The sequence below is a fragment of the Pangasianodon hypophthalmus genome, chromosome 2 (genome assembly GCF_027358585.1).
Source record: "Pangasianodon hypophthalmus isolate fPanHyp1 chromosome 2, fPanHyp1.pri, whole genome shotgun sequence".
NCBI lineage: Eukaryota > Metazoa > Chordata > Actinopteri > Siluriformes > Pangasiidae > Pangasianodon > Pangasianodon hypophthalmus.
This window is the reverse complement of record NC_069711.1, coordinates 5,850,842-5,870,816: the sequence shown is the minus strand read 5'-3', so window position 1 is coordinate 5,870,816 and position 19,975 is coordinate 5,850,842. Positions and strand designations below refer to the sequence as shown.

The 19,975-nt window shown below is 41.0% G+C and overlaps 1 protein-coding gene across 4 annotated transcripts in view; it reads right to left on the bottom strand.

Moving 5' to 3' along the window:
- ripor3 (RIPOR family member 3) overlaps nt 1-19,975 on the bottom strand; it is a 61,440-nt gene that overhangs the window by 37,944 nt on the left and 3,521 nt on the right. For 3 of the 4 annotated variants that reach the window (XM_034298497.2, XM_053231030.1, XM_053231036.1), the window contains exon 2: nt 384-492. The exons of the other annotated variant lie outside the window; for it this stretch is intronic. In XM_034298497.2, coding sequence (XP_034154388.1) covers nt 384-481 — 98 coding nt within the window. In that variant the 5' untranslated portion in view covers nt 482-492. The remainder of the gene's footprint in view (nt 1-383; nt 493-19,975) is intronic. 4 annotated transcript variants of the gene reach the window in all.

Below are 19,975 nucleotides of genomic sequence, written 5' to 3'. Positions count from 1 at the left end.
TCAAGATCTTCAAGATCAAACTATTCCATATATAGAACAAAAATAAACTCAATAAAAAAATAAATTTAACACTGGCCTGGCCCTCCTCTGTTTTTTTTTTTTTTTTTTTTTTTTTTTGTTCTAAAAGTACCTTTTGGAATAGTTTGGAACAGCGCAAGTGTTTCCTAAAATGTCCCCCGTCTCCTCCCACACACAAACACACTCAGTCATTCAATGTAGGTGAATCTTAAATAACTTTATAACTATATGACCTTATAACAACTGTCCATGACATATTGAAATACCCCACCCCCCTCCAAACACTCAAACAAATACACATACCAGTGTAGAAGAAATACACAGCCTGCTGGGAACCCTTTGGTGTATAAACGCACAAAACTTACCTATATCTGCCAATCAGTGTGTCGACTCCAGTGAAGGAGCAACTCCTCTGCACCATGCCACCTTCTGCTGGACAATCAAATTGCAACTTCACTGACATTCCCTGAACACCTGCAATGCAGACACACACATTTACTGTACACACAAGACAAATCATTTTCATCACATTTTGTTTACATACAACCTTTGCATATTATCCTTTTAACAACTGATGATTCCAGTTGTTGATACTTGATGAACTACTACCCCATAAATACTGAATTCATTTACAGTAAATAACTGTAACTGTAACAGCTATGGATAAAATGTACAGTGAATGTGCAGTACTTTAATGGAACAAACAAAGCCTGTGTAATAGCATATTGCCATTTTTAGTGTTGTTTATTTGTGTGCGAAAAGGCTATATATAAAACCTAAATCTAATGGATTGGATTAGATGTTGTATATATGTTGTAGCATCACTGCCAAATTCAACTAGAGTTTGAATTTGCTAGGAAGTAATGCTAGCATCCTCTCTAGGTGCATTGTCCTAGAAATGGGATGAGCAAGAAAGTTTCAAAGGACCTGCCAATTGAAATATTAGCACAGGGACCGTGTCCAGCATGACATGTTAAAAAATAGTTTTCAATCTTGCATTTTGGCAGAATGTAGAAAAGCAGAAGACTATGACTAGTTTTTAGCTTATTATGTAAATCTGAGTGTTTGCTATGAAATTCAAAACAGATGTTTCAAATTGGCATGCTCCCAGCATTGCATACTTTTGGTAAAATGAAATATCGTGTGAGTGTTAACAGTTACTGATAACTAACAAATAAAATTCCCTGGAAGAACAGCTGGTCAAAGTAATGAGACGGCTAAGTGGATTGAAAGCCACAAGGAGTGTAGAATATAATAAAGTAAAATAAAATCAAATAGAATAGTGTTATTCCAAATTTACAAGAGGTTTTTACTGTACACCACAATGTACTTTGTTCATCATTACTACAGAAAACAGTGTTATATTATTATTAAAAAAAATCAGGCTTTTTTTACAGCTTCATTTGTATGAATTCCAACAAAATCACTTTCACTTATTATAATTCTTGTGATTTTTGCATTACACTGGTTTGATGGTGATGAAAAGATATGGTGTAACCTAGATGTTTCCAATTTAGAGAATCCCTCAGTGTCAGGATTTTTGTTAATTGGTTCTTTTACAGGTTCTTCAACTTGCTCAAATAGTGCTACATAACCTCCTTTCGTTGTCAGATTCTTTATTTTTTCATGTTTCTTTTCAGAACTAAAAAAAAAATTGTAACAATTTATCTGAAGGCTACCTATTTTGAGCCTTCATAGCACTCAAAAGTTTATGTAAGGCTTATGTCAAAAACCTATGAGATGACCAAAGATTTTTTTTTTGAAGTACACTATATTGCCAAAAGTACATGGACACCTCACCCATCACAAAGTGTCAAGGTACCAAAGATGAAGTCAAACACCTTCTATGACCTCTTCAATCACCAGATCTAAGTGTCATTTTACCTTTATGGGAAGTTTTGCAGCACAAGCAGCACATTTTATCCTGAAACTGTTCACACACAGGTCAACACTTGCGTGATAGGTTTCTGAGATGGACAGAATCTGTTCCAGAGGCAATAGGTGGGTCCCTCTTAAATACTTGACATTAGGATATTGTTATGTTTCCAGTATTTTATTGTGATCATCCCATCATTAAAATGTAACACTGGCCTGGCCCTCCTCTGTTTTTTTGTACCAGACTGATGTACACCATAGTGCTGCCACTGATGTGCTTTACTTGTGTTAGCAAAGCACAACAATATGAATGCACTATGCATGTGTGAACAGAGTGTGGCTAAAAATTAGTTCCTTGCATGTTTATGAGTATATTCACCACAAGCCATTCTACTTTCTGGTAATATTTATGATATTTAGTATGGGTATATCTGCAATAGACTGGTGTCTCACACAGGGTGTATTTCTGGCAGGAATACAGCCAGTGTTCCTAGAATAGGTTCCAGATCCACCACAATTCTGATCAGTCAGGTCAAGTGGGTTTTAAAACAAAACGGAATTAAATGCCTTTTCTTCTTGACAATGGTGTAACACATAATACAGTAGCATGGTATACTGATGTGTTTGTCAATGCAGAGCTCAAAGTCAAGGATAACACCCAGGTTTTTTGCATGTGACTTCACATATGGGATGAGGTGGCCTAACTTGATGGCGAAACAGCTTCTGGACTTGGAAGGACCAAAGCTGATTACTTCAGTTTTATCACTCTTAAGCTGATGGAAATTATTTGCCATCCATCCTTTCATGTCCTCGAGACAGTCAGGAGAGGCTGTACGGAATCCTTAGATTTTAGTGGGAGATACAGCTGAGAATCATCAGCATAGAAGTGAAAGTAGATGTTATGTTTCCTGATAATGTTACCAAGTGGGAGCATGTACAAACAGAAGAGAACTGGCCCCAGAATGGACCCCTCAGGGATCCCATAGGTGACAGGAGCAGAGGAAGAGAAAAACTGGCCAATAGCCATTGAGAATGTCATATGTTTAAGATAAGAGTTGAACCAGAGTAGTGCTGTACCCTTTATGCCAACCCACTGTTCAAAGCATGTCAAAAGGATGTTATGATCCACAGTATCAAAAGCAGTACTAAAAGCAGCACTAAGGTCCAATAAAATCAAAACTGCATTATCACCAGGGCTTTGTAACATGATTGAAAGGGTTCAAGTATCTCGGTCGAATGCAGGATTGATAGCAATTGAGAGAGGACAACTTTTTCCATTATTTTCACAACAAATGGCAATTTAGAGATTGGACGATAGTTATTTTGACACTTCACATCAAGGTTGTGTTTTTTGAGCAAAGGTTGGACAACTGCATGCTAAAAAAAAAATGCAGGGACAGCGCTGGAGGCTAAACAAGAATTAATAATGCTAGGGCCATGATGACTGAATTTATAGTGCTGAACAGAATTTTAGGTCTGTGACAATGTTAACTGATTATATCAGAGAAGTATTTAGGTTATACCAAGTGAGCCAGGACAATCAAACCAGATAATCCATGACCCAGTTGTTGGTACTGAAAGTTGCAGGGATCTCTTATTCCAGATGGCTTATTATCACCCAATGGCAGGGAACACTGGGGCAGAAAAAACACTAGCCCAGCTAATGGCTAATTTTTTTACTGCCCAGGCACTCACGGGGAAGTGCGTTGGTGGTGAGCATCTTGCCGTGAATATCAGCTGGTGAATCCATTTGCCATCTCAAATGTGCCATTGTGCCCTCTTCCTCTGATCAAGATCCGCTTTAACAGAATTAGCATTGATCTCGTTGGTGGACTATTCAACTCGATATCCTGAAGCCATGCCTCTGAGGACTATCTCCGCGAAGAGCGTAGCAGAGGCAATGCTTTTCCTAAGTAATCTCCTAAATTGATCCCAAAAAAAGATCCTGACACATCTTTTATGTCACATACATGTACAAATTATTGGGGATTAAAACAATCTGCACCAGTGTTTATCATTCACAAACGGACAGGATAGTGGAGCATTTTAATCAAATGCTTAAGAACATGATTTCTAAATTTGTACACAAAGATAATCAAAATTGGGACAAATGGCTGGAAGCCCTATTATTTGTAGTCTGGGAGGTTCTCCAGGCTTCCACAGGGTTTTCTTCTTTTGAATTATTATATGGGCAGAAGCCCCACAGAATGTTGAACATGATTGAAGAAAACTAGGAGGAAGGTGCAACACCCAGTAAAAATTAACTTCAATATATATTGAAGCTGTGAGTAAAACTCCACACATTAGGTCACTTATCACAGGAAAATTTGCTCCTGGCCTAGGAGAGGCAACAACAGCTCTATAATAGGCACTCCCAACTGTGATAATTTGCACTGGGAGTTAAAGTCCATGTATTACTTCTCACCTCCAGCGAGAAAGTACTTGCCAAACAGTAATGCACACAGACGGGGAAATGCACGAGTTATACAGTACCACCTTAACCTCCTAAAGCAATGGAGGAAGACCCTGTAGTTCTGGTGACGGCAGTGGCAGAGAGAGATGAGTTAGGCCATCATGCTGGTACCCAAGTGTTGGGTGTTGAGGCATGGGTGGTCCTGAAATCTTTGAGGTGAGCCGCTCTTATGGCGAACCCAGAAAAGTGTGCAATTGGACTGGTCAAGGCACAGTATCTGGGCTTCAACTTTGGTCAGGGGCAGGTGCATCCCCAAATTAATAAGACTGCTGGGATTGCTGCCTGCCTGAGGCCCAAGACCAAAAAGGAGGTGAGACAGTTCCTGGGGCTTGCAGGATATTATTATAGGGTTGTGCCTAATTATTCTGACCTCAGCAGCCTGCTGACTGATGTCACTAAAAAGGGCACACCAGATCTGGTCCAGTGGTTGCAGCAATGCCAGCGGGCGTTTGTGAGGGGTAAAGGGCTCCCTAGCCTGCGTCAGGCAGTGGGGGTACCATGGCAAGTGGGGATATAGTTTAGCGGAAGCCTGCTACATGCTGTTTTTCTTTCTCTTTCTCTCTCTCTCTCACTCAGTGAGCATGGCCAATGTGTGTGTGTGTGTGTGTCTGTGAGTGACAGCGGAGCTGAGCTGAGCTGAACTGAGCCGCTGGAAAGCTGCCGATTTTCTGTTTGATTTTTTTGCGGTTTGTCTTTTTCCCCTGTGCTTAAATCTGCCTTTCTCCAGATTGTAAAAACTGTACACTTGTGCTCCACTGGATGTTGTAACTTCTCAGTCATTTCCTAAACTAAAAACAACATGTAAACCTTGGGAAAGTTTTGACTGTGGCAATCAAACTCTCCTACTAAAGGAGCATGGAGACCTTGACTTTGGTACCACTCGAAAAAGCTTACATATCACATCTGTGAATAATTAGCATATAATGCAGAATTAAGAAGAAGGATTAATACTAAAAGCATTTTTTAATCCCTGGTGAGTTTTCTCCATCATGAGGAATGCTATATAACCCTTCCATACCCAAGAGATCTGGAGATCTCACACTAGTATAAAAGTGGACTGTATCCATCTTATGATAAGACTACAGAGTGCCCAAGCTGTCTTTGTGCACACAATAAACCACCTCTTTGATTGTACCCTGCCTCTTGGTCTCCTGTTTCTTCAGTCATCTTACTTCTGGTGAAGCAGCAGTATATTGATGGTCATCCAGAAAGATTTACAACAATTTGGTGACTGTGGTGGGACAGTGATGTTCTCTGGCCATGCGCTGTGACTACCCAGATGACAGACATCATCATCACCTATCTGACCTGATCTGGTGATCCTGTTCCTGTGATCCTGTGACAAACATATGTCAGCACGGGTGAGTGAGACATGCTGTCAAAGAACATGCTTGTCGACAGAATCAGTTTAGTTCGATGCTAGCTAAAATAAGATTCAATTGATAGGAGTTCAGTCGAAGTTTCTCGGTACCAAATGAGTTGCATTGTTTTATACAAGTATGGCAACGAGTAATCAGGATCCTAAGGGTGTTGGAGAGTCTTCCTCACCAGTTTTTGCCTTGCTGATAATCTCAGTTTTGAGAGGGAGCTAGGGCAAATGCTAAATAAATTGTGTGGAAAGAAAAAGACTAAATTATGTAGAGTATAGTATTCCAGAACAGACAGAGTGGAGTAGAGAGCAATGTTTTTCTTCTTTGAATAAATGCGCCAAGAGTAAAGACCTTGAGGCAGCGGTGCAGGTGTTTAGACAGTGGCATGTTCCCCTAACACAAGATAGGGATGAGAAAGCCACTAAGCTAGCACGGGAATGTGCTAATCATAAATGCCCCACTCTCTCTGTTCAAAACACTTTCTGTTCTTGCAGTTCATGATTCCAATCATCCTGTTTGGGCTACGGATAAGAATGACTGTGGGTTACTAGACATAGAACCAGTATGTCATACAGGTACACCCCCTCCAATGACAAAGCTGTATTCTATTTCAAGGGAAGCTATTGAGGGAATTTGGTTAGCGAGGCATTCTAGTTAAAGCATGCAGCTCTTTTCCTTTTTGGCTGGTTAGGAAAGGTGGGCTACTGAAGGAGACAGCAGGAAGTGCAGGAAGTGCTGTGAGGAAGTAGCGATTGACAGTCGATTATTGTGTCACTAATACATATATTGATTGCATTCAACCATGTGTAGCTGACTCAAGCACCGTTTTTGATGGCATTCCAAACTCATATACGGTGTTTTCAGTATTTGATATGGCTAATGGTTTTTGGTCTGTTCCCTTACACCAAGATAGCCAGCCATAGTAAGCTTTCTTCTTTGATGGTGATCAGTATCAATGGACACGTCTCCCAAAGGGTCTTCACAACTTTCTATTAGGCATTAAGGTGTCGTATGTCAGAGCCAGAGTGTCTGGCTAAGAATTCAGTGGTCCTGCAATATATTGATGATATTCTTTTAGCCTCACCAGATATGCAAGTACATAACAGAGTTATTGGCATTACGTACTCTTACCATACCATTAACAGTCAAAGGGCTTTGCTTGCTCCTGGGTATGTGTAATTACTGTCACCCATGGATTAAGAATTATGCCCAAATAGCTCAGCAATTATATGATCTGTTAAAGGGATCTCCTAAAGGGACATTGGCCAAAACTACATATACAGAATTTAAAGCTGCTCTCACACCTGCTCCTGCCTTAGGTTTTGTGTAAGGGCTGCCTTTCACTCTGTTTGTGCATGAGCATGACGGGTTCATGACTGCATGCCTATTGCAGGATCATGGTGGTAGGTTGCATCCAGTTCAATACTACTCAGCTAAGTTGGCCATTAATGTTAGTGGTTTAGTACATGCTTATGCACTGTTCAAGCCACTTATTTAGCTGTTACTGCCTGTGCTTTTGTGGTGTTGACACAACATCTCACTGTATGTTGTCCACATGCTGTGCTTTCTCTGTTGTCCTCAGCTTGTGTGATCACAGTGACTGCCCAAAGATGCAGCAATTGGCTCAATGCTTTCACAGCAGCCAGCATTACACAGCACCCAACTGCAAAGGGAGAAGATCACCAATCTTTCATCATTAATGATGATGCAATGTCTGATACATAAGATGAAAGTGTATTGTGTGATCATGATTGTGTGTTGCTTTCACACTCACTGCCTTTGGGTGGTTCTGAGATTCCTCTGGAAAATCCAGACATGATTTTGTTCACAGTCGTTTCGGCTCAAATCCTAAATGGATGCAGACATGCTGAATGTTTGCTCACCACATGCAGTGATAGCACAGGGTCATCTCCCTGATCATCTCTCAGCCCAGGTTGCTGAACTTGTGGCTTTGACTAATGCCTGCATTATGATTTACACAGATTCACGATATGCCTTTGGTGTTGTACATGATTTTGGCAGTATTTGGCAGCAACATGCCTTTTTGACAGCTGCAGACATGCCCATTAAACATGCCTCGTTTGTGTCCGACGTCTTGTCAGCATGTGAACGTCCAACACATTTGGCTGTGGTCAAGGTTAAGGCTCACTGCTCCCCTGACACTGCTGAAGCCCAAGGAAATGCTATGGATGATGCTGCAGCCAAGGCTGCATGCAATCTTCCTTTTGTAAAGATTTCAGCCATCAAAACCTCAGACTCTGATGAGGTTAAGCCTGTTGCACAGCAGATTTGGTCCTCTGTGATGGACATGTACGCTAATGCTCCTGCATTAGAGGTGTGGTCCTGGGTGGATAAAGTTGCAAGTCTAGATTCTGCTGGCGCATGGACAAAGGGGGGAAAATATGTAGCTCTTGAGGCATTTCTGCCATATTTAGCCCAACAATCCACAGTCTAGGACATGTGGGTGGTCAGAGTATGGTTCAGTGATTTTCTTCTACATAGTTGAAACCTTAAGCTCTGCGCACATGCATTTGATATTGTGCGACGCTGTGTTCTGTGCCAGACTAACAACAAAGCAGCTGGGGTGCCAACTCCTGCCGCTCATACTCAGGCACATGCAGGTTGACTATATCATCCTTCCCCTGTGACAATGTAAATGGGATGTGTTAGGCAGGGAGAGATGGTAACCATTTACAGTGGTAATTTATAGGAACATAAAACATCTGGTTAAAATCCACCCATATACAGTATGTGTCTGTTTTCAAATACGTTCTGGAGAGATTAAAAAAAAATTATTTGAAGTTGGCGTGGGTGCTACTAGAGAACCAAGCGTCTACTACTGGATACATCAGGTTTCCACTTGCTCCCAGTTGGCCCCATGCTGTGCCTCAAAGCTTTCCACCACCTGTGCCGTGCCGAAGCAAGACCCATCCGTCCTTGCCATCATCACAACACAAGAGACTGATCCTATACAGCAATCAAAACCTTAAGGTGGTGTCACTGATTACAAATTAGTCACAATCACTGGTTTCACATAATACAACAATACATATGGCCACTGGGCCTCAAGGTTGTTTGATTAGGTATTTCAAGAAGTCTCTTGAAGTGGGTAAAAGCTGTAACTTGCTCAGTCCATGCTATAACAAACTGCTCATCTCCCAAAGTCATAATTCAAGAATTAGAGACATATCGGCTAAGCCCTCAAATTAAGGTCAAGACTTTTCTAATGCTCCTTCAGCAAGACCTACAATTACAATCATTGTTTTGGGCTTGTAGGTGCTAATAATATTAGTAAGAAGTAGGAAGTCTTCAAGATATATAATGGGGAGAATGAGATTTGGGACACTTCACTCAGGTTTATTCTTTTGATAATATTAAGGTGTCACCACTTTACTAGTCGTGTGTCAGGTTCTGATGCTGATAAGGGAAACAGTTTTCAGGTTTTGTTTACATTAACCCAGAACACTCTGTTCCCAGGCTTTGAGGTTTGCATTCCTCATCTAGCAAGTGTCATCACCCTCTGTAGGTGAAATTCCTAAGGCTTTATGTAGCTTCACCATTGAACTTAACAAAAACCACTCAGAAGATATTTCTCACCTCCCTCAAACCCAGTTCACAGCCCATTCAATAGCTGACTGCATCTCTGAACCTGGTCCCTGGATAAACTGACTGTCACTTAAATGAATTTTGTTCATTGATTTATTTCCTTCCTGCCATGAGACCCTGATCGCTTATCTTAAGCCCAGAATAGCAGTAAAACAGACAAACTACTCTGCACAAGTTCAGCTAGATGGGCTTGCGGTAAGGCTTACGGTGGTGGCTTATGTGTTTACATCAACAAGGAATTGTGCAAGAACTCGGTTATAGTTTCTAGTTATTGCTTGTAGCTGGTGGAGTTTGTGACTATTAGATACAGACCATTTTATTTAGCACGTGAATTCACCACTGTCCTTATAATCGGAGTGTACATTCCCCCCAGTGCTAATGCTAAAGAGGCGCTCTGTGAATGGTATTAACTCTGTAATAACTCTGTGAATGGTATGGGGCTATTAGTGAACTGCAGAACACACACACTGACGGACTGTTTATGACTTTCAGAGGGGCGAATGCGCTGGATCTCATTTACACAAACATCCCCGATACGTACCGGGCAGCAGGAGCCATCTCTGCTCTTCAGGACTGTTTCGAGCACACTGACTGGCACATGTTCAGGATCCGATGGCAACTCCACCAACTTCGAGGAATACTCGGCATAAGTGACCAGCTACATCAACAAGTGCATCATTGACATCACTGTCTCCAAGGCCTTCACTACATGCACAAGCCGTGGATGACCGCAGAGGTGTGATTGTTAGTGCTGAGGACCCGAGACACCTTCAGAGCAGGTGACAAGGTGGTTCTAAGTACAGTGAGGGCCAAACTGCCCTGGGCCATCAGAGAGGCAAAGCGTGCACACACCCAGAAAATCCACAGCCACTTCAAGGACTGCAGCGATACGTGGCACATGTGGCAGGGCATTCAAGGCCATCACCAACTACAGGACAACATCACCTGCCTGTGACAGTGATGCCTCCCTTCCATATGCGCTGAACAACTTCTACGCTCGGTTTGAGGTAAAGAATCATGTGCCTGCAAGGAAGACCACCCCTCCTCCCAATGACCAGGTGCTGCATCTAACCATGGCTGATGTGAGGAGACCTTTACACAGAGTCAATCCATGGAAGCCTACTGGACCAGAAAACGTCCCTGGCTGAGTGCCCAGACGATGTGCAGACCAACTTGCAGATGTTCTCACTGACATCTTCAACATTTCCCTGAGCAGTGCAGTCAATCCAATGTGCTTCAAGCCACCACCATCCTCCCTGTGCCATAGAAGTCTTCAGTGTCCTGCTTCAACGACTACTGTCCCATTGCACTCACACCCATCATCATGAAGTGCTTTGAAGTCTCGTCATGAGGCAGATCAAGACCCTGCTGCCCTCCTCACTGGTCGTTGCAGTCGTTGCTGCAGTTCACCCATCGTCCCAACTGCTCAACAGATCAAGACCCTGCAGCCCTCCTCACTGGTCGTTGCAGTCATTGCTGCAGTTCACTTATCGTACCAACTGCTCAACAGACAATGCCATCTCCACCACTCTCAATCTGGCCCTCACCGACCTGGACAAAAACGACACATACATTCAAATGCTGTTCATAGAGTTCAGCTCAGCATTCAACACAATCATTCCTCTGTACCTGATTGGGAGCAGCATCTCCAGCACCACCACACTGAGCACTGGGGCCCTCCAGGGCTGTGTGCTCAGTCCACTGCTGTTCACTCTGCTGACTCACAACTATGCAGCGACATACAGCACAAATCACAACATCAAGTTTGCTAATGACATGGCTGTGGTGGGTCTCATCAACAAGAATGGTGAGTCAGCATACAGAGAGTTGGTGCAGCAACTAACAGACTTGTGCAAAGCCAACAACCTGTCTCTAAACATGGACAAAACAAAAGAGATGGTTGTTGACTTCAGGAGATTACTGAGTTTACTCTCCACTGAACATCGACGGCTCCTCCACAGAGATCGTCAAGAGCACCAAATTCCTTGGTGTTCACCTGGTGGAGAACCTGACCTGGTCCCTCAAGACCAGCTCCATAGACAAGAAAAGCTCATCTCCCATCCCCATCCTCACCATATTCTACAGAGGGACTATTGAGAGCATCCTGAGCAGCTTCATCATTGCCTTGTTTGGAAATTGCACAGTCTCAGATCACAAAACGCTGCAGTGGATAGTGAACAGATCATCAGAAGAAGCTGAAAAGATCATCAGAGTTTCTCTTCCCTCCATCACAGACATTTACATCACACTCTGCATCTGCAAAGCCACCAGCATTGTGGATGACCACACGCACCCCTCACATAAACTCTTCACCCTCCTGCCATCTGGCAAAAGGTACTGAAGCATTCAGGCCCTCACAGCTAGACCGTGTAACAGACTATAGACTATATACTATATACGATACTCAGAGACTGGACTGAAACCAACCCACACACATACATGCATGCACACACACTCATACTGAACTGAAGTGAAGTGAAGTGACGTGTGGCCAAGGATGGTGACCCATACTCGGAATTTGTGCTCTGCATTTAACCCATCCACACACACCGTGAACACACACCCAGAGCAGTGGGCAGCCTTTTTTTTTTTTGCTGTGGTGCCCGGGGAGCAGTTGGGGGTTCGGTGCCTTGCTCAAGGGTCTCACCTCAGTCGTGGTATTGAGGGTGGAAGAGAGCGCTGGTCATTCACTCCCCCCACCTACAATCCCTGCCGGACCTGAGACTCGAACTCTTGAACACCATTCAAGTATTAAAAATAATCCTAATATTTATGATTGTTAGTTTGTCCAATTACTTTTCAGCCAGTGAAAATGGAGGGACCTTGCAAAAAATGGCTGTAATTCCTAAACGGTTAATGCAATATTTTTGTTAAACCCATTGAAAAACTGAAAGTTTACACTTCAATCACATCTTGATTTCTTCATTTCAAATCCATTGTGGTGGTGTACAGAGGCAAAATTATGAAAATATTTTCACTGTCCAAATATTTATGGACCTGACTGCATATTACAAGGACATCTGCAAGTGTGACTAAAGGCTCTTGCCTTCGACCCCAGCATGTGGTAGCCACTTTCTTCAGACTGAAGCACCTAGAAGCAAGAAGTGAAGAAATCTCTCCATATACAAGACTAAGAGAGCCAAAGAAAAGCCATCTCCCAAGCTCTTGATCCCTCAGGATCGAGTTGTTTTCCCTTTATGGTTGTCTATTCTGTGTTTCACCTTAGTTTGGTTATTTACCCTCTAGTGGTTCTCAACCAGGGGGCCATGGCCCACATTTTATTTCAAATATTTACAAGCCAAATTCACATCTGTTTGCTTTTTTAATCTCCAACCAGCCATCCATGAACTAGCATGTAATCTATTAGACATACTTTATTTTGGTTTGGTCTTGTCTTGAGACTTGTCTTGAGAAGGTGGCCTCATCTGATGAATCATGTTTTTTCAGTGGCCTTCCCAGTCACTGGATCTGAATCTAATAGAACACCTTTTGGATGTGGTAGAATGGGAGAATGTAGCATGAAAGTGCACCTAAAAATGTGCAGGAATTGCATGATATATTATTGTATAATACATGATATATATAATTTCCAACAGTTTCCAGCAGTTAAACCCTATTGTATTGTAAATTGTATTATTGTGCATGCACTGGGACAGATTCCTGTTTTTTGCTGACAAGATTAGATGCGGATTTGGTCTTCTGCTGTTGTAGCTCATCTGCCTCAAACATGTTGTGCATTCTGAGATGCATTACCACTGTTGTAAAGAGTGGTTATTTGTTACTGTTACTGTAGCCTTCCTGTTTGGTCATTCTAGTCAAGATCACATTTTTCCCCATTATGATGTTTGATGTGAACATCAACCGAAGCTCCTTACCTATATCTGCAAGATTATATAGAATGTGCTGCTGCCACATGATTGGCTGATTGGATTATTGCAAGATTGGACAGGGGTACAGGTGTTCCTAGTAAAGTTGCTGGTGAGTGCATTACCAGTGATGCACACGTATTTACTTCTGAGAGAATATTTTTGAATTTAAATGGTTTATTTAAATGGTTTTGAATAAATAACTGGTTTATTTCTGTTCAATAAGAATAAACCAAGCAAAGTGTTGTACATGTAAATTATGGTATACTTGGTAGTGCACCTTACTGTATGTCTGTTATGACTCACTTGGCATTATCACACCTACCAGCAAATCTAGATATTGCCTATAACATGGTTATTGATTAAATTGAAAGGACATGAACCAAAATAAAGGGGGTCTAATCTACATACATAGCAGCAACTATGTAGTGCCCTGTAAATGAAGAGAAAAGGCATAGTGAGTCACGACAACATTTCTTAACACTCCACAGCAACATATGCTCATTCTTTCCCAGAAATGTAAAACCAATGGTTTCCTTTTACAGGAATCTGGATATAGATTTAAATTTGTCCCTAATCTGCAAGCTAGAGGTGATGGTGGCAAGGAAAAACTCCCTGAGATATCATATGGAAAAAACCTTGAAAGCAACGACACTCTAAAGGGAACCCATCCTCCACCTAAACACCCAATACGGGAATCTTTGAAAACGGTGACGTCATGCGTGTGCGTAGTACGTGTTAGGTATGTAAACATGTGCAGTATGTGTCTATTGTAAAGGCAAGCGCGAACAAACATACACAACAATGGCGGAGTACATGGTAGTGTTGTTGCTGCTCAAGAGTTTGCTAACACTTCTTCAGCAAAGCATGACTCCCAGTCCACATTTTCTTGCCATTTTGCCGCTTTGTAGTCCAAAGATACTTGTACTAACAATCCAACCTCATCGTCTGTCCAGACAAAATTGCTCGCTGCTTTCGCAATATTGCTTGTTTGTTTACGTCTGTGTGCAAGCTGCTATCTCTATGAATGAGGAGTAGAGCAACAGTCAGTGTGGTGATTATAGTGATGGAACTCCCGCCAACAAATAGCTAATCGTCACTTCCCTACAGGTACTGTTTACTAACAAGGTGACAGCGCCAACTACTGGCCTGGCATTCGTAATACAGCGTTTTTGGCCTTTATCGCGGATATGTGTAAACGCGAATGGTCTTGAAACTGTTGCCGTGTATACATGAAACTTTTTGAAAACGCAAGAGAAAAACTTTTCCGTTTTTGACTACATCGTTATCGTGTAAACGTAGCCTGAGTGACACTGGATAGCGCGATTATTATTATAGTCATTACTCGTCCACAGCTCTATAAAATAGTCACACAGTGCTCAGTGTACTAAAAGGATCTGGAGTACAAGAAACAGAGTCATTTTTGATTTCATAAGAGTTCAACTTTAAGTCTATAGTATCAAAGTGAAGTTGTCCACTGTTCAGTGATTGGGACTTGAGTGAAAATTTTATGTAAAATGTCTGCAGTCTTTAGACAATCCAAGTAAGCACATCCATAGCCATCCTAAAGATATTCATGTGGCACCATCCACAGCAATCTCACAGTGAAATTTAGGCTAGCCATGTGGGGCCATCCTCAGCAGCAGTGAGTGATTCTCTGGTGAAGGAGGCTCCATGCAAAAGTAGAGCATCTGGTTGGATCAGATTTATTTATGTGCATTCAATGGGTAGGATGCACATAAATTTGTACTAAAATTCAGCCCAGAAGCTGAACTCTTCTCTGAACTCCTATTACTATTTTCAACCACTTTTTTGGTTACAGTTTAATTGGTAAAATAGCCATTTATTGTTTTGGCTCAAATCAGCTTGATATTTGTATTTAAAAGGGGGTATCTTTCTCTCTTCCTTCTTCTGGCCTTTATCCACCTTCCGTTAAGCACCTTGGCTTGGGTAGTTCTTCTTTTGGCTGTATGTTTGATGTGGAAATCTTTCCTTTCTTCCGCACTTCCTGCACTTCTCTGCTTTATTTTTCTTAGTTAAATGATTAAAGCACAGCAGAAAATGACCCAGAAGAGAAGTGTGAGTTCATTGAAGATGAGAGTGTATTGGATATGTGGGTATCTCAGCAGGGTGGACCACCACTGAAGTCACAGAGTGGATGTTAAACAAACACACCCTCACTTTTCTTTCCTTCCTCTCTTCTTCTCTTTCTATTTTTCAAATTCCATGTTTAAAAAAAAAAAAAAAACTGACCTGCTTTCACTTTGTCCATACTTCAGTTATGTAAACAAACAGCATGTGAAAACAGAATCATATATACCAACCTCTGAATCATATGCTTTTGAAACACATAGAAGTGTGACCATATTTTTGGAATTTTTGGAGGATCATGACCATTTTTATCCAACAATAAGCTGCACATATTTTACTTAATGTCTCAATTCTAGACAGTCCACTTGGCTGATCTTTCAAAAAAAAGATGAATGTAACTCGGTGGCAGGACAAATTAATGTAAATGATAACCATATGGTAGTTGGGATATTTCACTTAGCTTACACCATATACACTTCTCACACACTGAACCTGGGGCCTTATTTATCAACTATGCATATGTACAGTTTTGTGTGTAAACCATGCATACGCATCAAGATAAGTAATATGTCCGATTAAGATTTTAAAATATGCATTGAATGTGTTATAGCACGTAAGCTGAGAAGACGAAGTTTCTATAATCACATAGTCTGCCATATCAGCATAATTGAGAGAGCGTAATTACTGATTTCAGTGCTCACAAGATGCAGATAGATGTCACAGGTGGAATGTAAAATAAAATCATATAAAAAGAACATTTAAAGATTGATTGGGATGATGCCTTGTTTGAAGATTTGGCTCATGCAGCTTTGCAGAAGCAATGTGAGTTTTTAGCACCACTGGAAACTCTATGCTGAGAGTGAGGATTGGGTCATCAGTTGATTTCCTTTGCCCAGTGCAGTTTTGGTTTCTGCTCTAGGGCTTTTAGCTATGCGTACATTTCAATGTGATATTGGAGACAGTAATGGCATTTCCCAACCAACTATGAGCTGAATAATGACACCTCTTACCTCTTTATTCATATCGCTTACACTGCATCACATTTCCAAAACCAGCAGTGGAAAAGCAAAAATGACGAATTTTCATGCTATTGCAGTTTCTAAATGTAATTGGGGAAATAGAATGCACATACATACTCATAATATCATGTTTATTTATTAATTATACAAACTACTTGTAAAAGTACCAAACAAACCATTTTTGTTTTGCTCTACTTCATGAAAGTATAACAGCATAACAGTATCTGTACTTCACTGTCGGTGAAATTCATCTTCTTAGACCTTTTGGCATGTTTCATCTCGACTGTAACAAGCATCACCGCAAGGCTACTGTGATTTTAAAAGGGAAGTTGTTTACTATATATGGCGATTTGAGGGCATTTCTGTATGCAAATGAGTGTGGCCATGCACAAGCCCAGCAATTTAGAATGTGTGGGATTTATGAATGGCCATTGCGTACAGCTGTGTATTCGCACGTGTAATAAATAACAATTTTCTTGTGCATACAGGCAGCGCTTACATAAAACAAGTACTTCAGTAATTCAGTACTTTTAAATTTAGTACTTGTTTTATGCATGTTGGACCTAATTAATCAACAGTACAATTGTAAGTAAATGGTTTGATCATACTGTACAATGACTGGAAATAACAACTGGCTACTTCAATCACATGTAGTTTCTGTGTTCTTCAGTGTAATTCTTTCACTGCTACACAGTGTTTCCATCAGTTATGTATTCTTACATGCCAGTAGTATGGATAGTAAAATGACCATATTTGTTATAATTTCAGTTTTTAAAGCATCTTGATAAGCCTACACTAAAAGATACCAAACAAATTGATGAATAATGAGTCTATTTTTACCCAAATACACACACTATCTATAGAAAACAACATTATCAGTATGGAAGGCCTGTCCTTGTGTGTAGGAGGAAATAAAGTCTTCTTCTCTCATGCATACATATGCCTGGCCTATAAACAGGATGCAAGTGTGTGATAGTGGAGATCTTAGACTCTGATTGACTTGAAAATTCAATCCGTGATTGGGGCTTTAAATGCAAAACAATAACGTATGTTATTGAGGATCATAACATAGGTTTTTGTTTTAAACACTTCCTATCAATTGGAGAAAATTAGATTACAGCTGAAATGTAGGCATTTGTCATGCAGAGATATAGAGTCATGAGTCATGTGGCCAAGACTAGTTTGGACTGATAGAAATATACTGCCAATGCCTTTTACTTTTTATGATACTTGGAAACTTTGACTTGGATACTGCATGATATGCATTGATTCATTCAAACATGAATAAAAAAGTGGACTGCTGTCAGTTGGTCCATGACCTCTGCTGGCATAGCTAGCCTAGCAAAAGGAGGGGAGACTTTTTCCATACAGAGGAGAATTTTATTACTAGAACAACATATTTTACGCAAACACTTTATTTAGGCTGGTGATCATATCTATAATTTTGCTCTATCATTTTCATCTGTTGTATTTTGCACTTTCCCTTCTGCTGTATTTTTTTTTTTAACGACATGCGGAGACCATCCACACCAGATCCGTCTAAAATAATCTCAATTAATCTTCGACTAAGGTATTTTAAACACTCAACATGGCAAACAATAAGCTTGTTCAGTGTGTTGATTGTAGGATGTTCAGTCATTCTTCCTCTGTTTTTAGTAATTGCTTTATTTGTGCTAAGTGTATATTAGTTAGCTCTCTGACAAAGAAGATTGCAGTGTTAGAGGTTTGCATCCAGAAGCTAGAGAGGGTTAGTGAGAGTGAAAGCAGCATAGTTTCTGTAAAGTAGGGGAAAGTCTGGCTGCCTTAGGCGGAGATAGCAATCCCCCAACCCCAGCATTAGAGCCCTCACAGCGGGGCGAATGGGTGAAAACTCGGCAGCATAATTGCAAAGTCAAAGCTAACTCTAAGGCTCGCCCACAGGAGCACCACTCCTCTCCACTTCACATGTCTAACAGGGTTGCTGTCCTTAGTGAAGCACCCGCTGAGAAACCTGAAAGAGCTCTGGTTATAGGAGACTCTATCTTAAGGCCTGTGAAATTAGCGAGGCCTTTAGGGGCACCAGCAGCACAAATTAGGTGTATACCAGCAGCCAGGTAATCTTAGGGTCTTAGGCAAGCATAGGTTTTCAAAGATAGTTATTCATGTAGGCACTAATGATATACGTCAGTCAGCGGTTACTAAGAGCAATATTGTAGAGGTGTGTAAATTAGCGAAGGCAATGTCCGAGGTGTGGCGATGTAGGTTACAGCAGGTTATGGTTGCTGAACTGCTGGATGTCCAGATGGTGCCCCAAAAACAATGTGGGCTTTATAGATAATTGGAGCATTTTCGAGGGCAAGGCTGGCCTGTTAGGGTGGAACAATATTCATCCCACTCGGGATGCTACTCTCACTTCTTGCAGCATAGTAGCTATGCAGCACATAGTCTCAGAACAGGCCTATTTAATCGGTAATAATCCAGAGCCAAGGCCAGGGAGCAGATAAGCAGGGTAAACCGACTGTCTGCTAGCTGCAATGAGTCATCACTTAGGGTCCAAAATATTGAGACTGTGTCTGATCCCCAAGCTAAACAAAAATGTAGAAATACTCAGAAAGTTTGTTTTAGTAACCTAATTAACATAAAATTAAATTATACAAAACGCACAGCAATCACCTTTGATCTGAAGCTAGGACTGTTAAATATTGGATCTCTTATTGTTATTGAAACTATTACTGAGCAGGAGTTTAATGTACTGTGTTTAACAGAAACGTGGATTAAACCAAATGAGTATGTAGCATTAAATGAAGCTAGTCCTCCTGCATACAATTATATACATCAGCCCCGTCTAACTGGCAGAGGAGGTGATAATCTAGATATCACACAAAAACCTAGTCATAAATTCAACGCGTTTAAAGTTCTTTATATTAACCTAACAAATGTAGCCTACCCAGTCGATTCCGCTAATTATTATTTTCAGACCCCCAGAGCTATATTCTGAATTCCTTTATGAATTTCATCTCTAACCTGGTTGTTTCTTTAGACAAAGCATTAATTGTTGGAGACTTTAATATTTGGTTTGATAATCCAGAAGACCCTCTGAGAACAGTCGTTGTGTCCATTCTAGATTCAGTAGGGGTTAATCAGAACATAATAGGACCCACTCATAATGGTGGTCAAACTCTTGATCTAATACTAACATTCGGATTAAATATAGAAAATATAGTCACATTTCTGCAGTCTGAAGCTATCTTAGATCAAAATTTGTCTTAATCATAATATGCACCTTGCCACGCTACCGAGTCAAACGTACATTCACGTCAGCTACTGCACAAAGTTTTATCAATAATCTCCCAGAGTTATCAACTATGATTGGATCACTGTCTGCACACATAGCACATAGATGCATTATACCAAATTTCAGCTCATGCGACCTTAGCTCCTCACCCATCCTCAGCTCTTCTCACCTTAGGTCCAACCTTGTGTACGATCATGCCCCAAACTTTGTACCTGACCTCAGAATCTTGTCTTCTATATGCCTTTCAAGTTTCATATAATCCATGCAAGCTCTCATGGGTTGTATCTGTTTATGTAAATGAGGCTCCTCCTCATCATAATTGACCCATGGTGGCCATATTGTTTGCAAATTTTCAAAATTTTTGAAAATCTTTAACCTTTAAG